Source organism: Hemibagrus wyckioides, linkage group LG09, assembly GCF_019097595.1.
Source record: "Hemibagrus wyckioides isolate EC202008001 linkage group LG09, SWU_Hwy_1.0, whole genome shotgun sequence".
Lineage (NCBI taxonomy): Eukaryota > Metazoa > Chordata > Actinopteri > Siluriformes > Bagridae > Hemibagrus > Hemibagrus wyckioides.
In genome coordinates, this window is record NC_080718.1 from 20,548,027 (window position 1) to 20,563,666 (window position 15,640).

The 15,640-nt window shown below is 40.7% G+C and overlaps 1 protein-coding gene across 5 annotated transcripts; it reads right to left on the reverse strand.

Annotated features, from left to right (window-relative positions):
- Positions 1–33: 33 nt before the first annotated feature.
- Positions 34–14,445, reverse strand: rps6kl1 (ribosomal protein S6 kinase-like 1). 5 transcript variants are annotated; one of them, XM_058399055.1, is made up of 13 exons: positions 14,346–14,445; positions 12,657–12,751; positions 12,470–12,562; positions 11,991–12,306; positions 10,418–10,542; positions 7,474–7,566; positions 6,158–6,205; positions 5,328–5,460; positions 2,867–4,105; positions 2,136–2,225; positions 1,612–1,694; positions 824–919; positions 34–735 (listed from the first exon to the last, which is right to left on the reverse strand). In XM_058399055.1, the coding sequence occupies exons 4-13, from the start codon at positions 12,124–12,126 to the stop codon at positions 625–627; spliced, it is 2,154 nt and encodes a 717-aa protein (XP_058255038.1). In that variant the 5' UTR covers positions 12,127–12,306; positions 12,470–12,562; positions 12,657–12,751; positions 14,346–14,445; the 3' UTR covers positions 34–624. The 5 variants fall into 5 exon arrangements, with proteins under 5 accessions (XP_058255038.1, XP_058255037.1, XP_058255036.1 ...); XM_058399054.1 differs by having other exon boundaries at positions 11,991–12,309; XM_058399053.1 differs by having other exon boundaries at positions 12,647–12,751.
- Positions 14,446–15,640: the final 1,195 nt, after the last annotated feature.

Sequence of the window (15,640 nt, forward strand, 5' to 3'; positions counted from 1 at the left end):
CACAGTGATCAAACAAACACAAAGACACTTGCACAGGGTTGTTGTTTTTTTTAATTATTTCTTTCGCTTTGGTTAAAAATGTAGGTAGCTCGTCTCGAGCATAAAAATTATTCGTAATGCAGACCGTAATCGTTTGAGGCACAAATGTTTGACATGACTGTCGAAAGTATTAAAACCTGTACTGGAAAAATGGACTGATCTTTACATTGCATGCTTGATACACATGATCAGAAGTAATGTTAATATTGCATATCACTTGTACATCTGCCATACAGAGGTGCAGCAATAATTTGATGCCTGAGATGTAGGTATATGTGTTTAAAATAACCCCATACATGTGCTGTAAGTTCCAGTAATTAGTTCATTTTTACAGAAGGGACTGAAAACATGTCTGTTATTTTAGTCAGAAGTGTTTTAAATGTTAATTGCTGTAATTAAACTGGATAGTTCTCCCCCCCCCCATGTTCAGTTGATGTTTTGGAGATGCTCCTTGTTTCCTACACCAGCAGGGGGCAGTAAAGGCTTTTCTTTGAATGTGGATTTCTCATGAACCTCTGGTGTTGGGCGTTTCATGTAGCAGACCCCGTGTCCTTTTACTGGCCAGTGTAACAGACCCTGTATCATTTAACTGGCCAGTGTGTGCCAAGGAACAGAGTGAAAAAAGGGGTGGTACTTAATGTCGCTCACACCTCCACCTCCAGAGCCCAGTCGATAGCCAGCATCATACTGAAGGAGCTGTGTGGAGATACATATAACATCACTGCTTTATGTACAAAGTCATACATCTCAGGGTTCACTGGTTAATCGTGTGCTTTAGACATACCTCTGTGAGTAGCGAGGCAGCTGCAGTGCTCAAGTGGTCTGGAATACGTAGCTGTGTGTGTGGATGGACGCCAGCAGGATGACACTGCCACAGAGGCTGATATAACAGAAGAGCTGTTATTTTCTGAATCTCACACACAAACTAATGTAGTCTACTCTTCTGATTTCACTTATTATGAGTTTGAATGTGACAGTGGTTTTTAGTTTAGCATGAAGGTTTAATAAGATCGCACTACAATGATCAGGCATAACATTATGACCACCTGCCTAATATTGGGTCGGTCCCCCTTTTGCTGCCAAAACATCCCTGATCCGTCATGCACTGTGTATTCTGACACCTTTTTATCACAACCAGCATTAACTTCTTCAGCAATCTGAGCAACAGTAGCTCGTCTGGATCAGATCACACGGGCCAGCCTTCGCTCCCCACGTGCATCAATGAGCCTTGGCCGCCCATGACCCTGTTCACCACTGTTCCTTCCTTGGACCACTTTTGATAGATACTGACCTCTGCAGACCGGGAACACCCCACAAGAGCTGCAGTTTTGGAGATTCTCTGATCCAGTCGTCTAGCCATCACAATTTGGTCCTTGTCAAACTCGCTCAAATCCTCATGTTATATCAACTTTGAGGACAAAATATTCACTTGCTGCCTAATATATCCCACCCACTAACAGGTGCCATGATGAGTAGATAATCAGTGTTATTCACTTCACCTCTCACTGCTCATAATGTTATGCCTGATCGGTGTATTTCTGAGTGATCCGAAGTCATATAGACTCTGCTTACCATTCCAGTAAGAAGTTCAAACAGTAAAGCTCCCAGACTCCACCAGTCACACGCCTCTGTGATTTTGGATACGCCCCCAATCTCTGTTTCCAAAGGATTAAATACAAACAGTTTAGGGCTGGGTAAGATGACTTACACCAAAGTCATGATGTCATAATACTGTACACTTTTGAGATACTGAACTGGATTTATTATTATACAAAATAAAAGCAATTATTCCTCACTTTCATTTAGTTCATTTAGTATGCTTTTTATACTGCTCAGGGTAGAGGTATACATACAATTATGCGTACCACCACAACTCCTTTCTATGATCTAAATATTAATTTTAGGCAAAAACTGTATACTAAATAAGGATACACAATAATATCAAAAATATGTTTAAAAAACAGCAATGGAGAAACATTTTGAAACTTTTGTAATTCCCATACTGATTCATGCCTAATAATAATAATAATAATAATAATAATAATAATAATAATAATAATAATAATAATAAAGCTTTTTCAGTTACGTGTCCTTACCTGGTGCACAGTACATTTCATCCATAGCTTTAGGACTAACTTCTGACTGAACCTCAGTCCACTGTCCAAAGTAAGTCAGGCACACATTTCCTATTCAGAATATAACTCATTATTAAGTAATTAAGGCCGTGGCAATACTATAATATACACCGATCAGACTTAACATTATGACCACCTGCCTAATATTGTGATGGTCCCCCTTTTGCTGCCAAAACAGCCCTGACCTGTCATGCACTGTGTATTCTGACACCTTTCTATCAGAACCAGCATTCTTCTTCAGCAATTTGAGCAACAGTAGCTCATCTGTTGGATCGGAACACACGGGCCAGCCTTCGCTCCCCAGTGAGCCTTGGCCGCCCATGACCCTGTCACCGGTTCACCACTGTTCCTTCCTCGGACCACTTTTGATATATACTGACCACTGCAGACCGGGAACAGCCCACAAGAGCTGCAGTTTTGGAGATGCTCTGATCCAGTGGTCTAGCCATCACAATTTGTCCCTTGTCAAACTCGCTCAAATACTTACTTTTGTCCATTTTTCCTGCTTCTAACACATCAACTTTGAGGACAAAATGTTCACTTGCTGCCTAATATATCCCACCCACTAACAGGTGCCATGATGAGGAGATCATCAGTGTTATTCACTTCACTTCTCACTGCTCATAATGTTACGCCTGATCAGTGTAAATCCTCATGCAGATGTTAGTGTTATTGTAGAGTCGCACACTCACCATTGCTATTGAGCAGGATGTTCCTGGGGTTGAGGTCCTGGCACACGATGCCTTGCTCATGAAGACTCTCAAGAGCCAACAGGATCTGTGCTCCCCACATTCTCACCTCTACTTCAGGAAGACCCCATCGAACAGGTTGTTGCTTCACAGTGTGGCTCCTCGGCCTAAACTGAGGCAAGTGACACCAGCCGTCAACTTCTATAAGCTGCTCCTCTTGAGAAGAGCGAGGCCTGAACAAAGGATCTGGTGTTTTATCTGAGTAACGTGGGCTAAGGATTTCCCAATTCTCTTCTCCAATCTCCACAGTATTGTTCACCTGAGGAGCTGTTGTCATGAAGTCTAAGGCGAAAGGTCTCAGAAGTTTGTTTTCCACAGTAGATCGTGTTCCATTGCAGTACTCTGTACCCGGTAGGGAATTTCCTGAGCTTAAACTTACCGTATACTGGGAACTGTCAGAATTACTCGTTTTGTTCTGAGTAATGTCATTATGTTTTTGGTTCTGTGAGGATAATGGCAGGGTGTTGGGAACTATACGAACTTTCTGTGGAAGGATGTTAACTGTGCTACACAGGGTTGGCTGTGTGGCATCAAATAAAGAGCTCAGTGTGATCTGAGGTGCTCTGTTGATTCCTAGAATGTCTGGATTTGACCTGTATCCTGTTAAACACTGTTCCTGAGCCGGTATGCCAGTCCATACTTTATCAAAATCTAAGCTTGAGTCGATCCGCTCAATATGGACGTCGTTTCCTAAAAGATCGGTTGTGACACTAAGTGGATCTCGAGTGTCCACAATCACACAGGGATGAACAGGAAGTGGAAAACTTTCCTGAGAAAGAAGACAATCTTGCGGACCAGTGCTAAAACTGGAAATGGAATCTGTCCTTATTGCATAAGGGTGAGAGGACTGCCCTTGCTGGAATTCAGCTTTTTCCGACCGGGAATTCTGCAGGCATCCTGTTTCCTCACAGTACGAGTGTGTGCTATAGCTGTCGAGCTGCCGCTCGGTCTCATTCCATAGAGACAGTCCACCGTCCGTTTCTAAGATATCTAAATTCTCCCTCTCAGGTAATATAGGTGTTCCCTGGTGGTGTTCTCCATTCATGTGGTACAGCTGGGTGAGAGCAGGTGAGGTGTAGCTGTTCTTTAGCTGGAACTTGTGCTGGTTGGGGGTGGAGCAGTCTGGATGTTCTCTGGCTAGCTCACTCCTGACCCGGTGCAGTTTGGAGAAAAGCCTTCCACCTGAACAGAGACAAACGATTTATATTCTTTATATTATTGCAAAGAAGTATAAAGTGTATGATGTTCCATCTGATCAGCAATTCAGTTCACTTCAAGTGGCTAAGCGTGATAATGACATTGCTGTATTAGTAATGTGCACTTATTCACAGTTTTACACTCACTGTACAGAACAAAATCCATAAAACTTAACTACCGAGTTAATCACATATCATAAGTCAAGGTAATGTAACTATGAGAGTCATAAAACACACAGCAGTGGTGAACAGACTTCTCGAGAAAATTCACAATGATTTCATCTAGTGAGCATGAGACAAAGCACTTTAAGCTAGTTTTAAGTGTATCCAAGCAAGTGCCAATACTTAGTATTGTTAAAATATTATTATATGAATCTTTCATGGAATTTTATTTGGATAGCAGTAGGTTTATTTTTGCCATTCTTTTACGTCTGTCTTTTGTATTGCATTTAGGTTTCTGGCATGGGAAGAAGCCCTTATCCAGAGCAACTTATAATTTATCTCATTTAATACAACTGAGAAATTAACAGTTAAGGGCCTTGCTCAGGGGAACTCACAACCTTCCAATCAGTAGCCCAACATCTTAACCACTAATCTACCACATCTCCACGTATATAGTGCATGAAAATCCATTTTGTATTAAATATGGTAAAGGTTAGCTACATGTCCGTGACTAGAAAACATTACACGGGGAATTCCTGATATATGTTACTTAAGAAAACAAGAGCTTTCACCTTTTACATCGTAGTGTAGTGCTAGTGCTATCTGTCCCTTCTTTCTGTCTACCTTTATATTCAGTAATTATAATGCTTGATGTATATTTTCCTTCCTTTATTCTATCAGTTGCCTACTTTTAGCCAGTCTAACCCTAGTTGATCAAAATGCTATGTTGGTGCTGTTAAATAATGGAACAAATGTATTCATCAGGCTGATTTTAAATACATGTATTTACTGATTTTATATGTATTATAATATAAAATATTAATGATGTTAGTTTATCATCACAGACTCTTAGTACTATAAATACTGTATGTGACTCTATTTTGTTCTGGCTTGTTCATATGGTTGGTTGGGCTTGACAAATTAAAGACTTTAAATGTAGAGTGTATTTCAAGGCTGGCAGTACATCACAGACTCCCTGTGTAATGAACAGTCGGCTCTGTGTATTAAAGTGTATTTGGCTTAGCACAGCACTTTTCTCAGCTCACCTTGAACATGTTCTAGATGCAGGAACACAGAGTCCTCGCTGACGTAGTACCTCAGTAACTTCACCATGAACGGGACACCCTGGGGGATGATGGTAGAACGCTCTCGATTCTCCCAGCTGGACTTAGGCAGGCTCTGAAGGAAGGAGGAATTACATATGTAGCCAGTGTTATGACGGAGCAATCAAATTAATATAAAGAACTTAAACCAAAATTTTATTATCGTCATTCATTAAACAATTCTCAATTCTGATTGGTCAGAAGGTGATGATTAATAGCAGCAGCTCTGACAGTAGTCCCTGCTGCAAGACAAATCACAGCTGGATATTAGTCTGTCGTTTTTGTGGCAGAATGCTCGACATCAGGGGAAAGTCTTCAGGTTGCTTTTCTCGCCCCAAGCCATATTAATTTCAAGACCGTAAAATAACTTAATAAACAATAAGCATCACTATAAACATAAGAAGTTTGATGTGTCATTCATTAAATAATATATAATTGTAAGCACTGACTTGCTGTTATAGGACAATAATCAAGTTCAGGATGATATTCCTATAACAGCACATCCCACCATGTTTAAGTCCTTGCTTGTACAAAAAAGCATTATTTCCGTCTGCTTACTCTCCTAGTTTTGAAGCCTTGTTTCTGGCTTTAGAAACATGAGATGGTTTGGAGTAAAATGCTCTCAAGCTTTTAAATGGATCAATCACGGCTTCACGAGACGAGACGAGACGAGACCTGAGAGTTTTTCCTCTTGGTGTTATCAGTGTTCTGGCCAGACAGCAACTTTGCCTTTAGACTGGAGTTAGAGCATCAGGACATGACAAGACACCTACCTTAATCACAAACGTCTCCTTGCTAATCAGGTTTTGGACAGTCAGGACCTACAGACACGAGCACAAATGAGCATCTGGAGTGTGAAACACTGGCATGTGATACAGTGTAAGAAGTGAGATGGAAACACTGCAGTTAATCCTGATACAGTCCAAGTGCTTTTTCCTTCACTGCATCAGATTTTTGTTGTTGTTATTGAACTAAAGTGGAATTGTATTTCCTAATACAGAGATAGACATTGTGTTCTGTTTCAGCAGGACTTTACTCATACTTTCCTTCCAAAATGTATTCATAAGGAATATTTGTACTGTGTGTGTCTATGGGGGCACGGTTAGCACGTGTGCCTCACACCTACAGGGTTCGGGATCCAGTGGTGTAGAGAATAGATGGATGGATGGATGGATGGATTTAAGTATGGATGGATGGATGGACAGACAGATGAATATTTGAACTGTACAAAAAGCAGTACAAATGTTCCAGCGGTGCCAAATGATGGCACACCACTGTAGCCTTTCACACCACTGTGTCACTATTAGCAAGACTCCTAAGCTATGCTAACATTAGAGAAGGAGACAGGTCTGGAGTCTTGCTAACAGTGACCCAGTGGTATGAAAGGCTACACTGATGTACACTTAATGTTACCTATGCTAACATTAAAGATTAAACATCAGTGCTTATAACATCAGCAGTCTTTTTGTGATAAAATGTTTCATCTCCTCAGAAAAGCTACATTTATTGTCAAGTAACGCTAGCTAGCTAAAATTAGCATGTCTCAGATGTTCACCTCAGCATGTAGTGGGATGTTAGCATGTTTCAGCTACTGTATAAAGCACATCAACCACATAAGAAAAAATACCAACAGTAATTACAAATCTCCCTTTTGCTCTTTTGTAATGCAACATAAAATATAACATTAATTCCGATATAAAATAATACAAAATAAAAAAAGCTTTCATTTTATGTTAGCTAGTTACACAGCTCATGTAGAATACCAAATATTCAATTTGCATTTATATTTCTGTAGTTCTTTGGGTCTATTCTGGACTGGCATTATTAGTAGTAACATGCCTTGTGATGACTCGAGTTAACTCGAGTTTCGGTTTAATATTCAGTTGATAAAATTAGCATTCAAAAATAAGATTGGTACCAAAACAGAGAAACAGAGAGCCCTGTTTCACACCTGTTTTACTTCTGTTTTCTTTAAACGGCCCACACGCAGCAGAATACGAAAAATAACATTTCTCTGGTTTCAGTTCACAACACAAACCCAGCAGGTGTTTTAAGGAACACACAATATGAGTAACAGATTTGTTCTTACCTTATCAATAATCCCCACCACTTTACACATCTCCAGGTCCTCCACAGGTGAGCTCAGATGTCTGATAGACCTGAACCTTAGGCTGCTGTAACCCTGCTGGCCAAAATACAGTCTTCAGTGTTTCAGAGACACAGCAGCTTTAGCACATGCATGACCTCAAAGCCCCATGAGGGAAGTCTGGGAGTTATACAACAAGTGAACGCCCACAGTTGAGTGAAAAGGGGATTAACCACCACATTCCTAACCGGTTTAAAGTATAGGAAATACACAAAGACCAGCCTGGTCTTTAGTGGAGGACATACACTGTATTGTCAAACGTTTTCAGACATCTCTTCAAATCATTGAATTCAGGTAGGTTTTTTTTTTTCAGTGGTTGGGCTCTTAATGCTCCATTCATTTCATGCTCCCAACATTGAGGGAACAGTTTGGGGATGTTCCCTTTCTGTTCCAACATGACTGTACACCAGTGCACAAAGCAAGGTCCGCAAAGACATGGATGAGCGAGTTTGGGGTGGAGGAACTTCACAGAGTCCTGACCATCACCTTTGGGATGAATTTGAGTGGAGACTGCAAGCCATTCCAAAACTGGGACGTCTGCCTTTACATGCACATGAATGTAATATGGAGTTGGCCCGCCCTTTGCAGCTATAACAGCTTCCACTCTTCTGGGAAGTCTTTTCACAAGGTTTAGGAGTGTGTTAATGGGAATTTTTAACCATTCCTCTAAAAGAGCATTTGTGAGGTCAGGCACTGATGTTGGACGGGTCTGTAGTCTCCACACTAATTCATTCCAAAGGTGTTCTATCAGGTTGAGGTCAGGACTCTGTGCAGGCCAGTCAAGTTCCTCTACACCAAACTTGCTCATCCAGATCTACACTATATTGCCAAAAGTATTCGCTCACCTGCCTTGACTCGCATATGAACTTAAGTGACATCCCATTCCTAATCCATAGGGTTCAATATGACGTCGGTCCACCCTTTGCAGCTATAACAGCTTCAACTCTTCTGGGAAGGCTGTCCACAAGGTTTAGGAGTGTGTTTATGGGAATTTTTGACCATTCTTCCAGAAGCGCATTTGTGAGGTAACACACTGATGTTGGACGAGAAGGCCTGGCTCTCAGTCTCCGCTCTAATTCATCCCAAAGGTGTTCTATCGGGTTGAGGTCAGGACTCTGTGCGGGCCAGTCAAGTTCATCCACACCAGACTCTGTCATCCATGTCTTTATGGACCTTGCTTTGTGCACTGGTGCACAGTCATGTTGGAAGAGGAAGGGGCCAGCTCCAAACTGTTCCCACAAAGTATGGAGCATGGAATTGTCCAAAATGTCTTGGTATGCTGAAGCATTCAGAGTTCCTTTCACTGGAACTAAGGGGCCAAGCCCAGCTCCTGAAAAACAACCCCACACCATAATGCCCCCTCCACCAAACTTTACACTTGGCACAATGCAGTCAGACAAGTACCGTTCTCCTGGCAACCGCCAAACCCAGACTCGTCCATCAGATTGCCAGATGGAGAAGCGCGATTCGTCACTCCAGAGAACGCGTCTCCACTGCTCTAGAGTCCAGTGGCGGCGTGCTTTACACCACTGCATCCGACGCTTTGCATTGCACTTGGTGATGTATGGCTTGGATGCAGCTGCTCGGCCATGGAAACCCATTCCATGAAGCTCTCTGCTCACTGTTCTTGAGCTAATCTGAAGGCCACATGAAGTTTGGAGGTCTGTAGCGATTGACTCTGCAGAAAGTTGGCGACCTCTTCGCACTATGCGCCTCAGCATCCGCTGACCCCGCTCCGTCAGTTTACGTGGCCTACCACTTCGTGGCTGAGTTGCTGTCGTTCCCAAACACTTCCACGTTCTTATAATACAGCTGACAGTTGACTGTGGAATATTTAGGAGCGAGGAAATTTCACGACTGGATTTGTTGCACAGGTGGCATCCTATCACAGTTCCACGCTGGAATTCACTGAGCTCCTGAGAGCGACCCATTCTTTCACAAATGTTTGTAAAAACAGTCTGCATGCCTAGGTGCTTGATTTTATACACCTGTGGCCATGGAAGTGATTGGAACACCTGATTCTGATTATTTGGATGGGTGAGCGAATACTTTTGGCAATATAGTGTATATGGACCTTGCTTTTTGAGTTCCTTTCACTGGAACTAAAGGGCCGAGCCCAACCCCTGAAAAATAACACCTGAATTCAATCATTTGGAGGGGTGTCCCAAAACTTTTGGCAATATAGTATAACTAGTGGAGTAGTTGGAAGCCCATAATCCTACAGCCTTAAACAAGTGTCTGAAATGTTTTACTTAAATCTGAGTGTGATCTCATGCCATGACACTATTCTAATAGCCACCAATAAGAAGATGATACATAACTCACAGTACGCTTCAAATACAATAGTGACAATCGTTCAGTCTAAATATGCAACTTTACATGTAGAACTTGAGAAATTTGCTGTTTTCTTTAAACATATGGTTATTATTATACCACTGACCTGTTTCTGTTTAGGCAATCACATTTTTAAACAAGCCTGGATCACATGGACTGATTACATAAGCAGAATGCAGTAATTGCTTTTAATTATAAATCTATTGTTCATCATATAACTGACATGGACTGCAATACACGTAATCTCAAACATACACTGAAATCAAACAGTTCTAAAGCTGGATTTAGTCCACTGCTTATCTCTGAATAATAAACAGTACAGACATTTTAGAGAGGGAAGCAGAGAGGTGACAAAAAATAGTTCATGAAAACAGGAACATGCTGCGTGTGTGTGTGTGTGTGTGTGTGTGTGTGTGTGTGTGTGTGTGAAACAGACACAGTGGAAACATGGGCAAGAATCATATTTGTATAAGCTGGAAAATACCAGACAGGTTTCCACAGAATAAATTAACTCAGCTAAGATGATCCAAGATGAATGTTGTGTGTCTCATACCCCTAACTGTGTGGTGTCTTTGCCGAAGTTGTTCTGTAGATGAGAGTTAAAGATCTCCTCCGCTCTCTTCAGATACTGAGTGGTTTTCCGCTTCACAGCCTCACGTCTCTCTTTATTTGGATCCACTGAACGACAAAAGAAAGAAGTCCATTCAGCCTCCAAAAACCCTAAACATGAATCTCTTGAGTTCATACTCCATGCCTTTAACCTCCTAAGACCTGAGCATTTTATATTTCTTCTACCTATTTGGGGTTAGGAGGAACCAATAAATATAATAACCTGATATTATCTTTGAACATGAAACCACTTCTTTTTGTGTACAACAGGTTCCAGGTACAAAGAATTAAGTATTATGATGCACACAACCAAACATGTGATGTCCTCATATGAGGATGCCAGGTTGTAGGAGGTTAAAATCATTGTGTTGCATTGTTGTTGTTGTTAATTGTATCAGGATTGAACCTCTGATATCTCAGAAGCTTGCAACATGCAAATGAGCTCTATGCTAACAAACCATGCTTATTGCACATTTTGTGATAGATAAACATCATTTTGGTCAAATGACTGTAGACCCGTCTTCAGTCAAGAAGGTCAAGATCTACCGCAAATGCAATGTGTATCAGTACAACCACAATGGCCAAGTTTTTAAGAACTCAGTGCAGATTTGAGTCCATCAAATGACATATAAATAAATCTGAGTTATGAAACAGTCTTATTCAATCTCAAATGTCAAAGCAGCTTCAGCTGTGTTTGCAAGCTCCCATCCTCTAGTCCCTTATTTACATGTCATATGAATATATCACCCCAGGCACCGTCTAATACATATGAAGATTAAACATATTCCAGTGTTAGTCTTGCAGCAGTGAATCAGTGAAAGGAATTGATTCAGGAGATCCTTATTACATCATGAATTCATTTCAGTAAAGCCGAGTTGAAAATATTTTGAGGGAAGCCTCAAAAACGTCAAATACAATGCAGTCAGTGAAGGAATGGATGGTATTATAGTTTGCCATTCGATTCTTTGTTTTTACTGAAATGAATGGTATTAAATGGGCAAACACAGACAGGCAAAGATGTGTTTTTATTGAAGTATCATTTTATTAAGCATTTTAAGATCAAGATCAAAATAACCTCACCAGATTTATATTAAATATAGTACTCAAAACTAAAGTGACATTTAATTGAAACTACATAAATACACATGAGTCAGCTTACAGTGATGGGTTAGGTTCCTGTTTCATTCTTTTCTGTCAGATACTACAGCCTTTGACTCAAACTTTCTACAAATTGGGTAATTTATCCAAAATCGGCACCACACTACATAAGAGATTACAGCAATTTGCTTACGTTCTGATAAAATACTCTGTAGTTTCCATTTCTGTTATTCCTCAAGGTTTTATCTATATTGTACGCCATCTCTTAAACAATGATATGATATTGTTCTGCCAGGTCACTTCATGTGAACAAAAACAGGAAACGATGTTTAAACGTCAACCTAAACCTACCTATTGGCCAACTTTGGCCACACAGAGGCATAATATGACATTATGACAAAAGCATAAATAGAGCATACCTTGAACTCCATTTAGCAGCAGGTCCACACCATTCTTATAGTAGCTAAATGCAGCTTCGTAGTCCTCGTTGACTTCTCTGTCCAGGGCCATGCGGATTTGCTTGGCCGCATCCACCAGATAGTCTCTTTTAGCCATGTCTGACTAGGGTTAACTGTGCTGCAGTCCTGATGGAACGAGAGTCCACAGAGACCATTCATTTGCGGCACAATTACACGGATGAGCTGCATGTCTGGGACATAACCATTCCTTCACCATTTTCATCAGCTTCTCTCACACACCAGGGTTCCACCGATTGCTTCCTTCTTCCTTATCCCTCTGCTATATGGAGTAAAATGTGTACATGACTACTTATGAAGTCATAATGCAGAGAGACAGAAAAGAACATCAAGCTATTTTATTTCTTTGTACAAACGTTTACACTGACATTACTCAGATCTAATATATGAGCTAAAAATATCAATGTAATCAGTTTACCCACCTTCAATTTCATTTAAAGCTGCAGTGAGTGAATCATCCATGTAACCGTGTTTTAAAGCCAACTGGACTTTGGCTTCAATCCCGTTCTACCGCTCTGATAAGCAGAAAAATGTGAAGTCCTGTCAGCTAGATTTTAGCAAAAATGACTGAGATGACAAAAAATTCTCCACAAGCATACCTGTACGAACCATCTTTGCACTTGAACGCCGTCACACAAAGACATCATGATGAAGCACAGCCATTTAATCCCTCTCTCTGCTCTGTCTGGCCATACCTGAGTCACCTAAATAAATCAAAATGGTTAATATTCAACAAAAGTCCAGGCTTTTGCACACTGCACTGCAGATCGCAGAGTGAAAATCAAATCTGCAGTGGGATGAGGAAGGCATTAAATGATGACTCATATCCTCTTAGACTAGGCTTATTGCATTTTCTCTAAATAGTCACAAAGCAGAACTTGCACGTGGCATCAACTACATTGAAAACCAAATAAAAAACTGTAATGCAATAATAAGTCTATTTTTTCCGGACATAGTAATAAGAATAACGTAAATAGTTTTGGAAATGATTTCAACGTGGAGTGAACAGCCATTTCCTTGACAGTTATGTAGTGCGTTTTTCCACAGACATTAGCATGTAGCTATGGTCACTACTCGATCCGTACCAGGAAGCACGATTTGTACTGTGCGTGTGCAGAAACTAATATCATTAGTAGTGTTATAACAACAGTATTATAAACAGATAAATCGTTTTGTCATACTTCAGACAAGAAGTAGAGGCAATTCTGCACATGCGCAGTACAAATCGTGTTTCCGGCACGGATCGAATAGTGACAGTGACAGCTATTAGCTAAACAAAAGACATTAATTATTCAAACAATATGGCTGTAATTCCGGTAAGGAAAGGCTTTTTTTTGTTTTCTTCCGGAAGTGATGTACAGCTAGCGATGAGGTTTTAAATTGACTTATTAAATTAAAATCTGAATTCATGGGAAAATGCATACATTTGGAAGATCTGTCACTTTCGATTCGTTCAGTTTGATATTTAGGTGGTTATAAAATATGCTACTGGCAACATTTTGCATTTCATTAACCAATTAACTTAACACTGGGGAGATTTGCATTAGACTACTCTGACACTTTATCATAAAATAAAAGTGACACTTTTGTCAATAAAAGTCCTTTAACGCAACATTTACGTTTTTTTTTCTTACGTGTCTTATCCACAAGTTCAGAGATTTCTAGAAACAAAAGAAAGGAACTTTAAGGCACAAAACAATATATAAAACTGGACATGGCTACAGATTTGGAGTCATAGCCCAGGCTATAGGATATTGTACATAGTGCACTAACCAGGGATGCAGAAAGCATCATTTTCCTCCACACTATGGACCTAAAGGAGCCATTTGTAAATATAACCCTAGACCGAGAAGGCTGACTGGACCTGCAAAATCTCTACACTATTTTAGACTATAATAAGCAACAGAGTGGCAAAAATCACAACATGCAAGGTGACTAGAAGCAAGATAACGGGAAGAGTAAACGGTGTGGAAAAGGGAGGGACCGCAATGCAGGCTTCAAAGACCAACAAACCACATCGCATCATCCACATCGCCAGAAATAAATTAGTCAGCGATCTAAACATCATGCTAACAAACACCTTACACTTAAACTGACCACAAACGATTCACACAGAAATATTCATTAGAAGAAAACATCAGGGTTCGCATTTCTTTCTAACCTTACATCGCCTTCATTCTAAGGCTCTATTCGTCGCATGTACAAGCTTCACTATGCATATGTCATAATTTATGCACCGTTGTGAACGAAACAGATGCAGATGAAGTGAAAAGGCTCTATATTTTACCAAGCTTTTACCTAATGTAAAGGGCTTCCTTGCCGTGCGCGCGCGCCTCCGCAGTGTCGGGCCCGTGTGTAGCGGAGGCTCGCGCAGACAGCACCGACTGGAGGAGAGGAAGCGCGCGCGCAAAGCTTCCCATTGGCTGCTAATGATGTCACTAAAAGGACCTCTATTGTGTATTTATTACAGCGCCCCCACCCTTTACTATTGTTCAAACACACACAAAACATACTGTACACACACCGGCCACTTTATTAGGGACACCTGTACTTCGGGCAAATCATGCAGTTATCCAGTCATGTGGGAGAAGTTCATGTTCACATCAAAAATCAGCAATGAGGGAGGAATGGGAGGTCAGTGACCAGTGGCACTAGACACAGAATGGTGCAAAAAAAAACAACATCCAGTGACCAGCAGCAGTTCAGCAGAAATGACTTTTTGATGAGAGATTTCATAGGGAAATGGCCAGACTCGTTCGAGTTTGCCGGACATCTGTGGTAGCCTCTCTTTATTATCATGGTGAGAAGAAAAGTATCTCAGAATGTATGTCATACCATAAAATAGATGGGCTGTGTTGGTAATTGCATGAATGAAAAGCTATGGCTATTTTAGATAGAGATGTACCTATTAAAGTGGCCGATAGGTGTACAGTGTATAATATTCTATTTCATATTATTTCTCATTCGTCTCTCATTCATATGCACAGTCTGAAGACGAGCAGGTCATATTATTTTATTTTACTGCAAGTTGTATACTGTATATAACTGTGTATGGGACATAAAAAATTTTAACCATGAATCTTGAGCAATAAAATAAGGCAGTGCCAGAGAGATGTAATTTTATAGACTGTGAGGGAGGTGCAGCAGCTCGTGGGTAATTAGTGTATTTACAGAGAGCAGCTGGGTCCAGAAGCTTGACATCAGAGAGAGGAGGAGAGGTGATGTGGCTACAGAGGGGCTCAGGGGGCTCAGGTTACACAGAATGGAAGCTGGTTTGAAAGGGTATCACATCGCTTCATGATCCACTCTATCGTCAGTGCCTCGGTTTATCATACAGCACATCAACCTCAACCACTGTATCTTCAAGGAGGTATACACCACATTTACGGCATATACATTATACGAAATATTACAGTTTGATAAATGTAGGTGTGAAAGCCACATATAATTTGGTGGGTTTTTTACATTTATTGGATTCTCTCTTTAACATTATGGCATGTGGCAGACACTCTTTTACAATTTAACTTTGCATTTTTATTTCATTTTATACAATGGAGACTTAAGGGCCTTGCCTAGCAGTGGTGGCTTAGTGG

Coding starts and splice junctions, on each gene's coding strand:
- rps6kl1 (XM_058399055.1), bottom strand. CDS start 12,126: ATGGCTAAAAGAGACTATCTGGTGGATGCGGCCAAGCAAATCCGCATG. Junction 6,206..7,473: donor TGGTGGGGATTATTGATAAG/GTAAGAACAAAT, acceptor TCGTGTCTGTAG/GTCCTGACTGTCCAAAACCT. Junction 736..823: donor CTGCCTCGCTACTCACAGAG/GTATGTCTAAAG, acceptor ATCTCCACACAG/CTCCTTCAGTATGATGCTGG.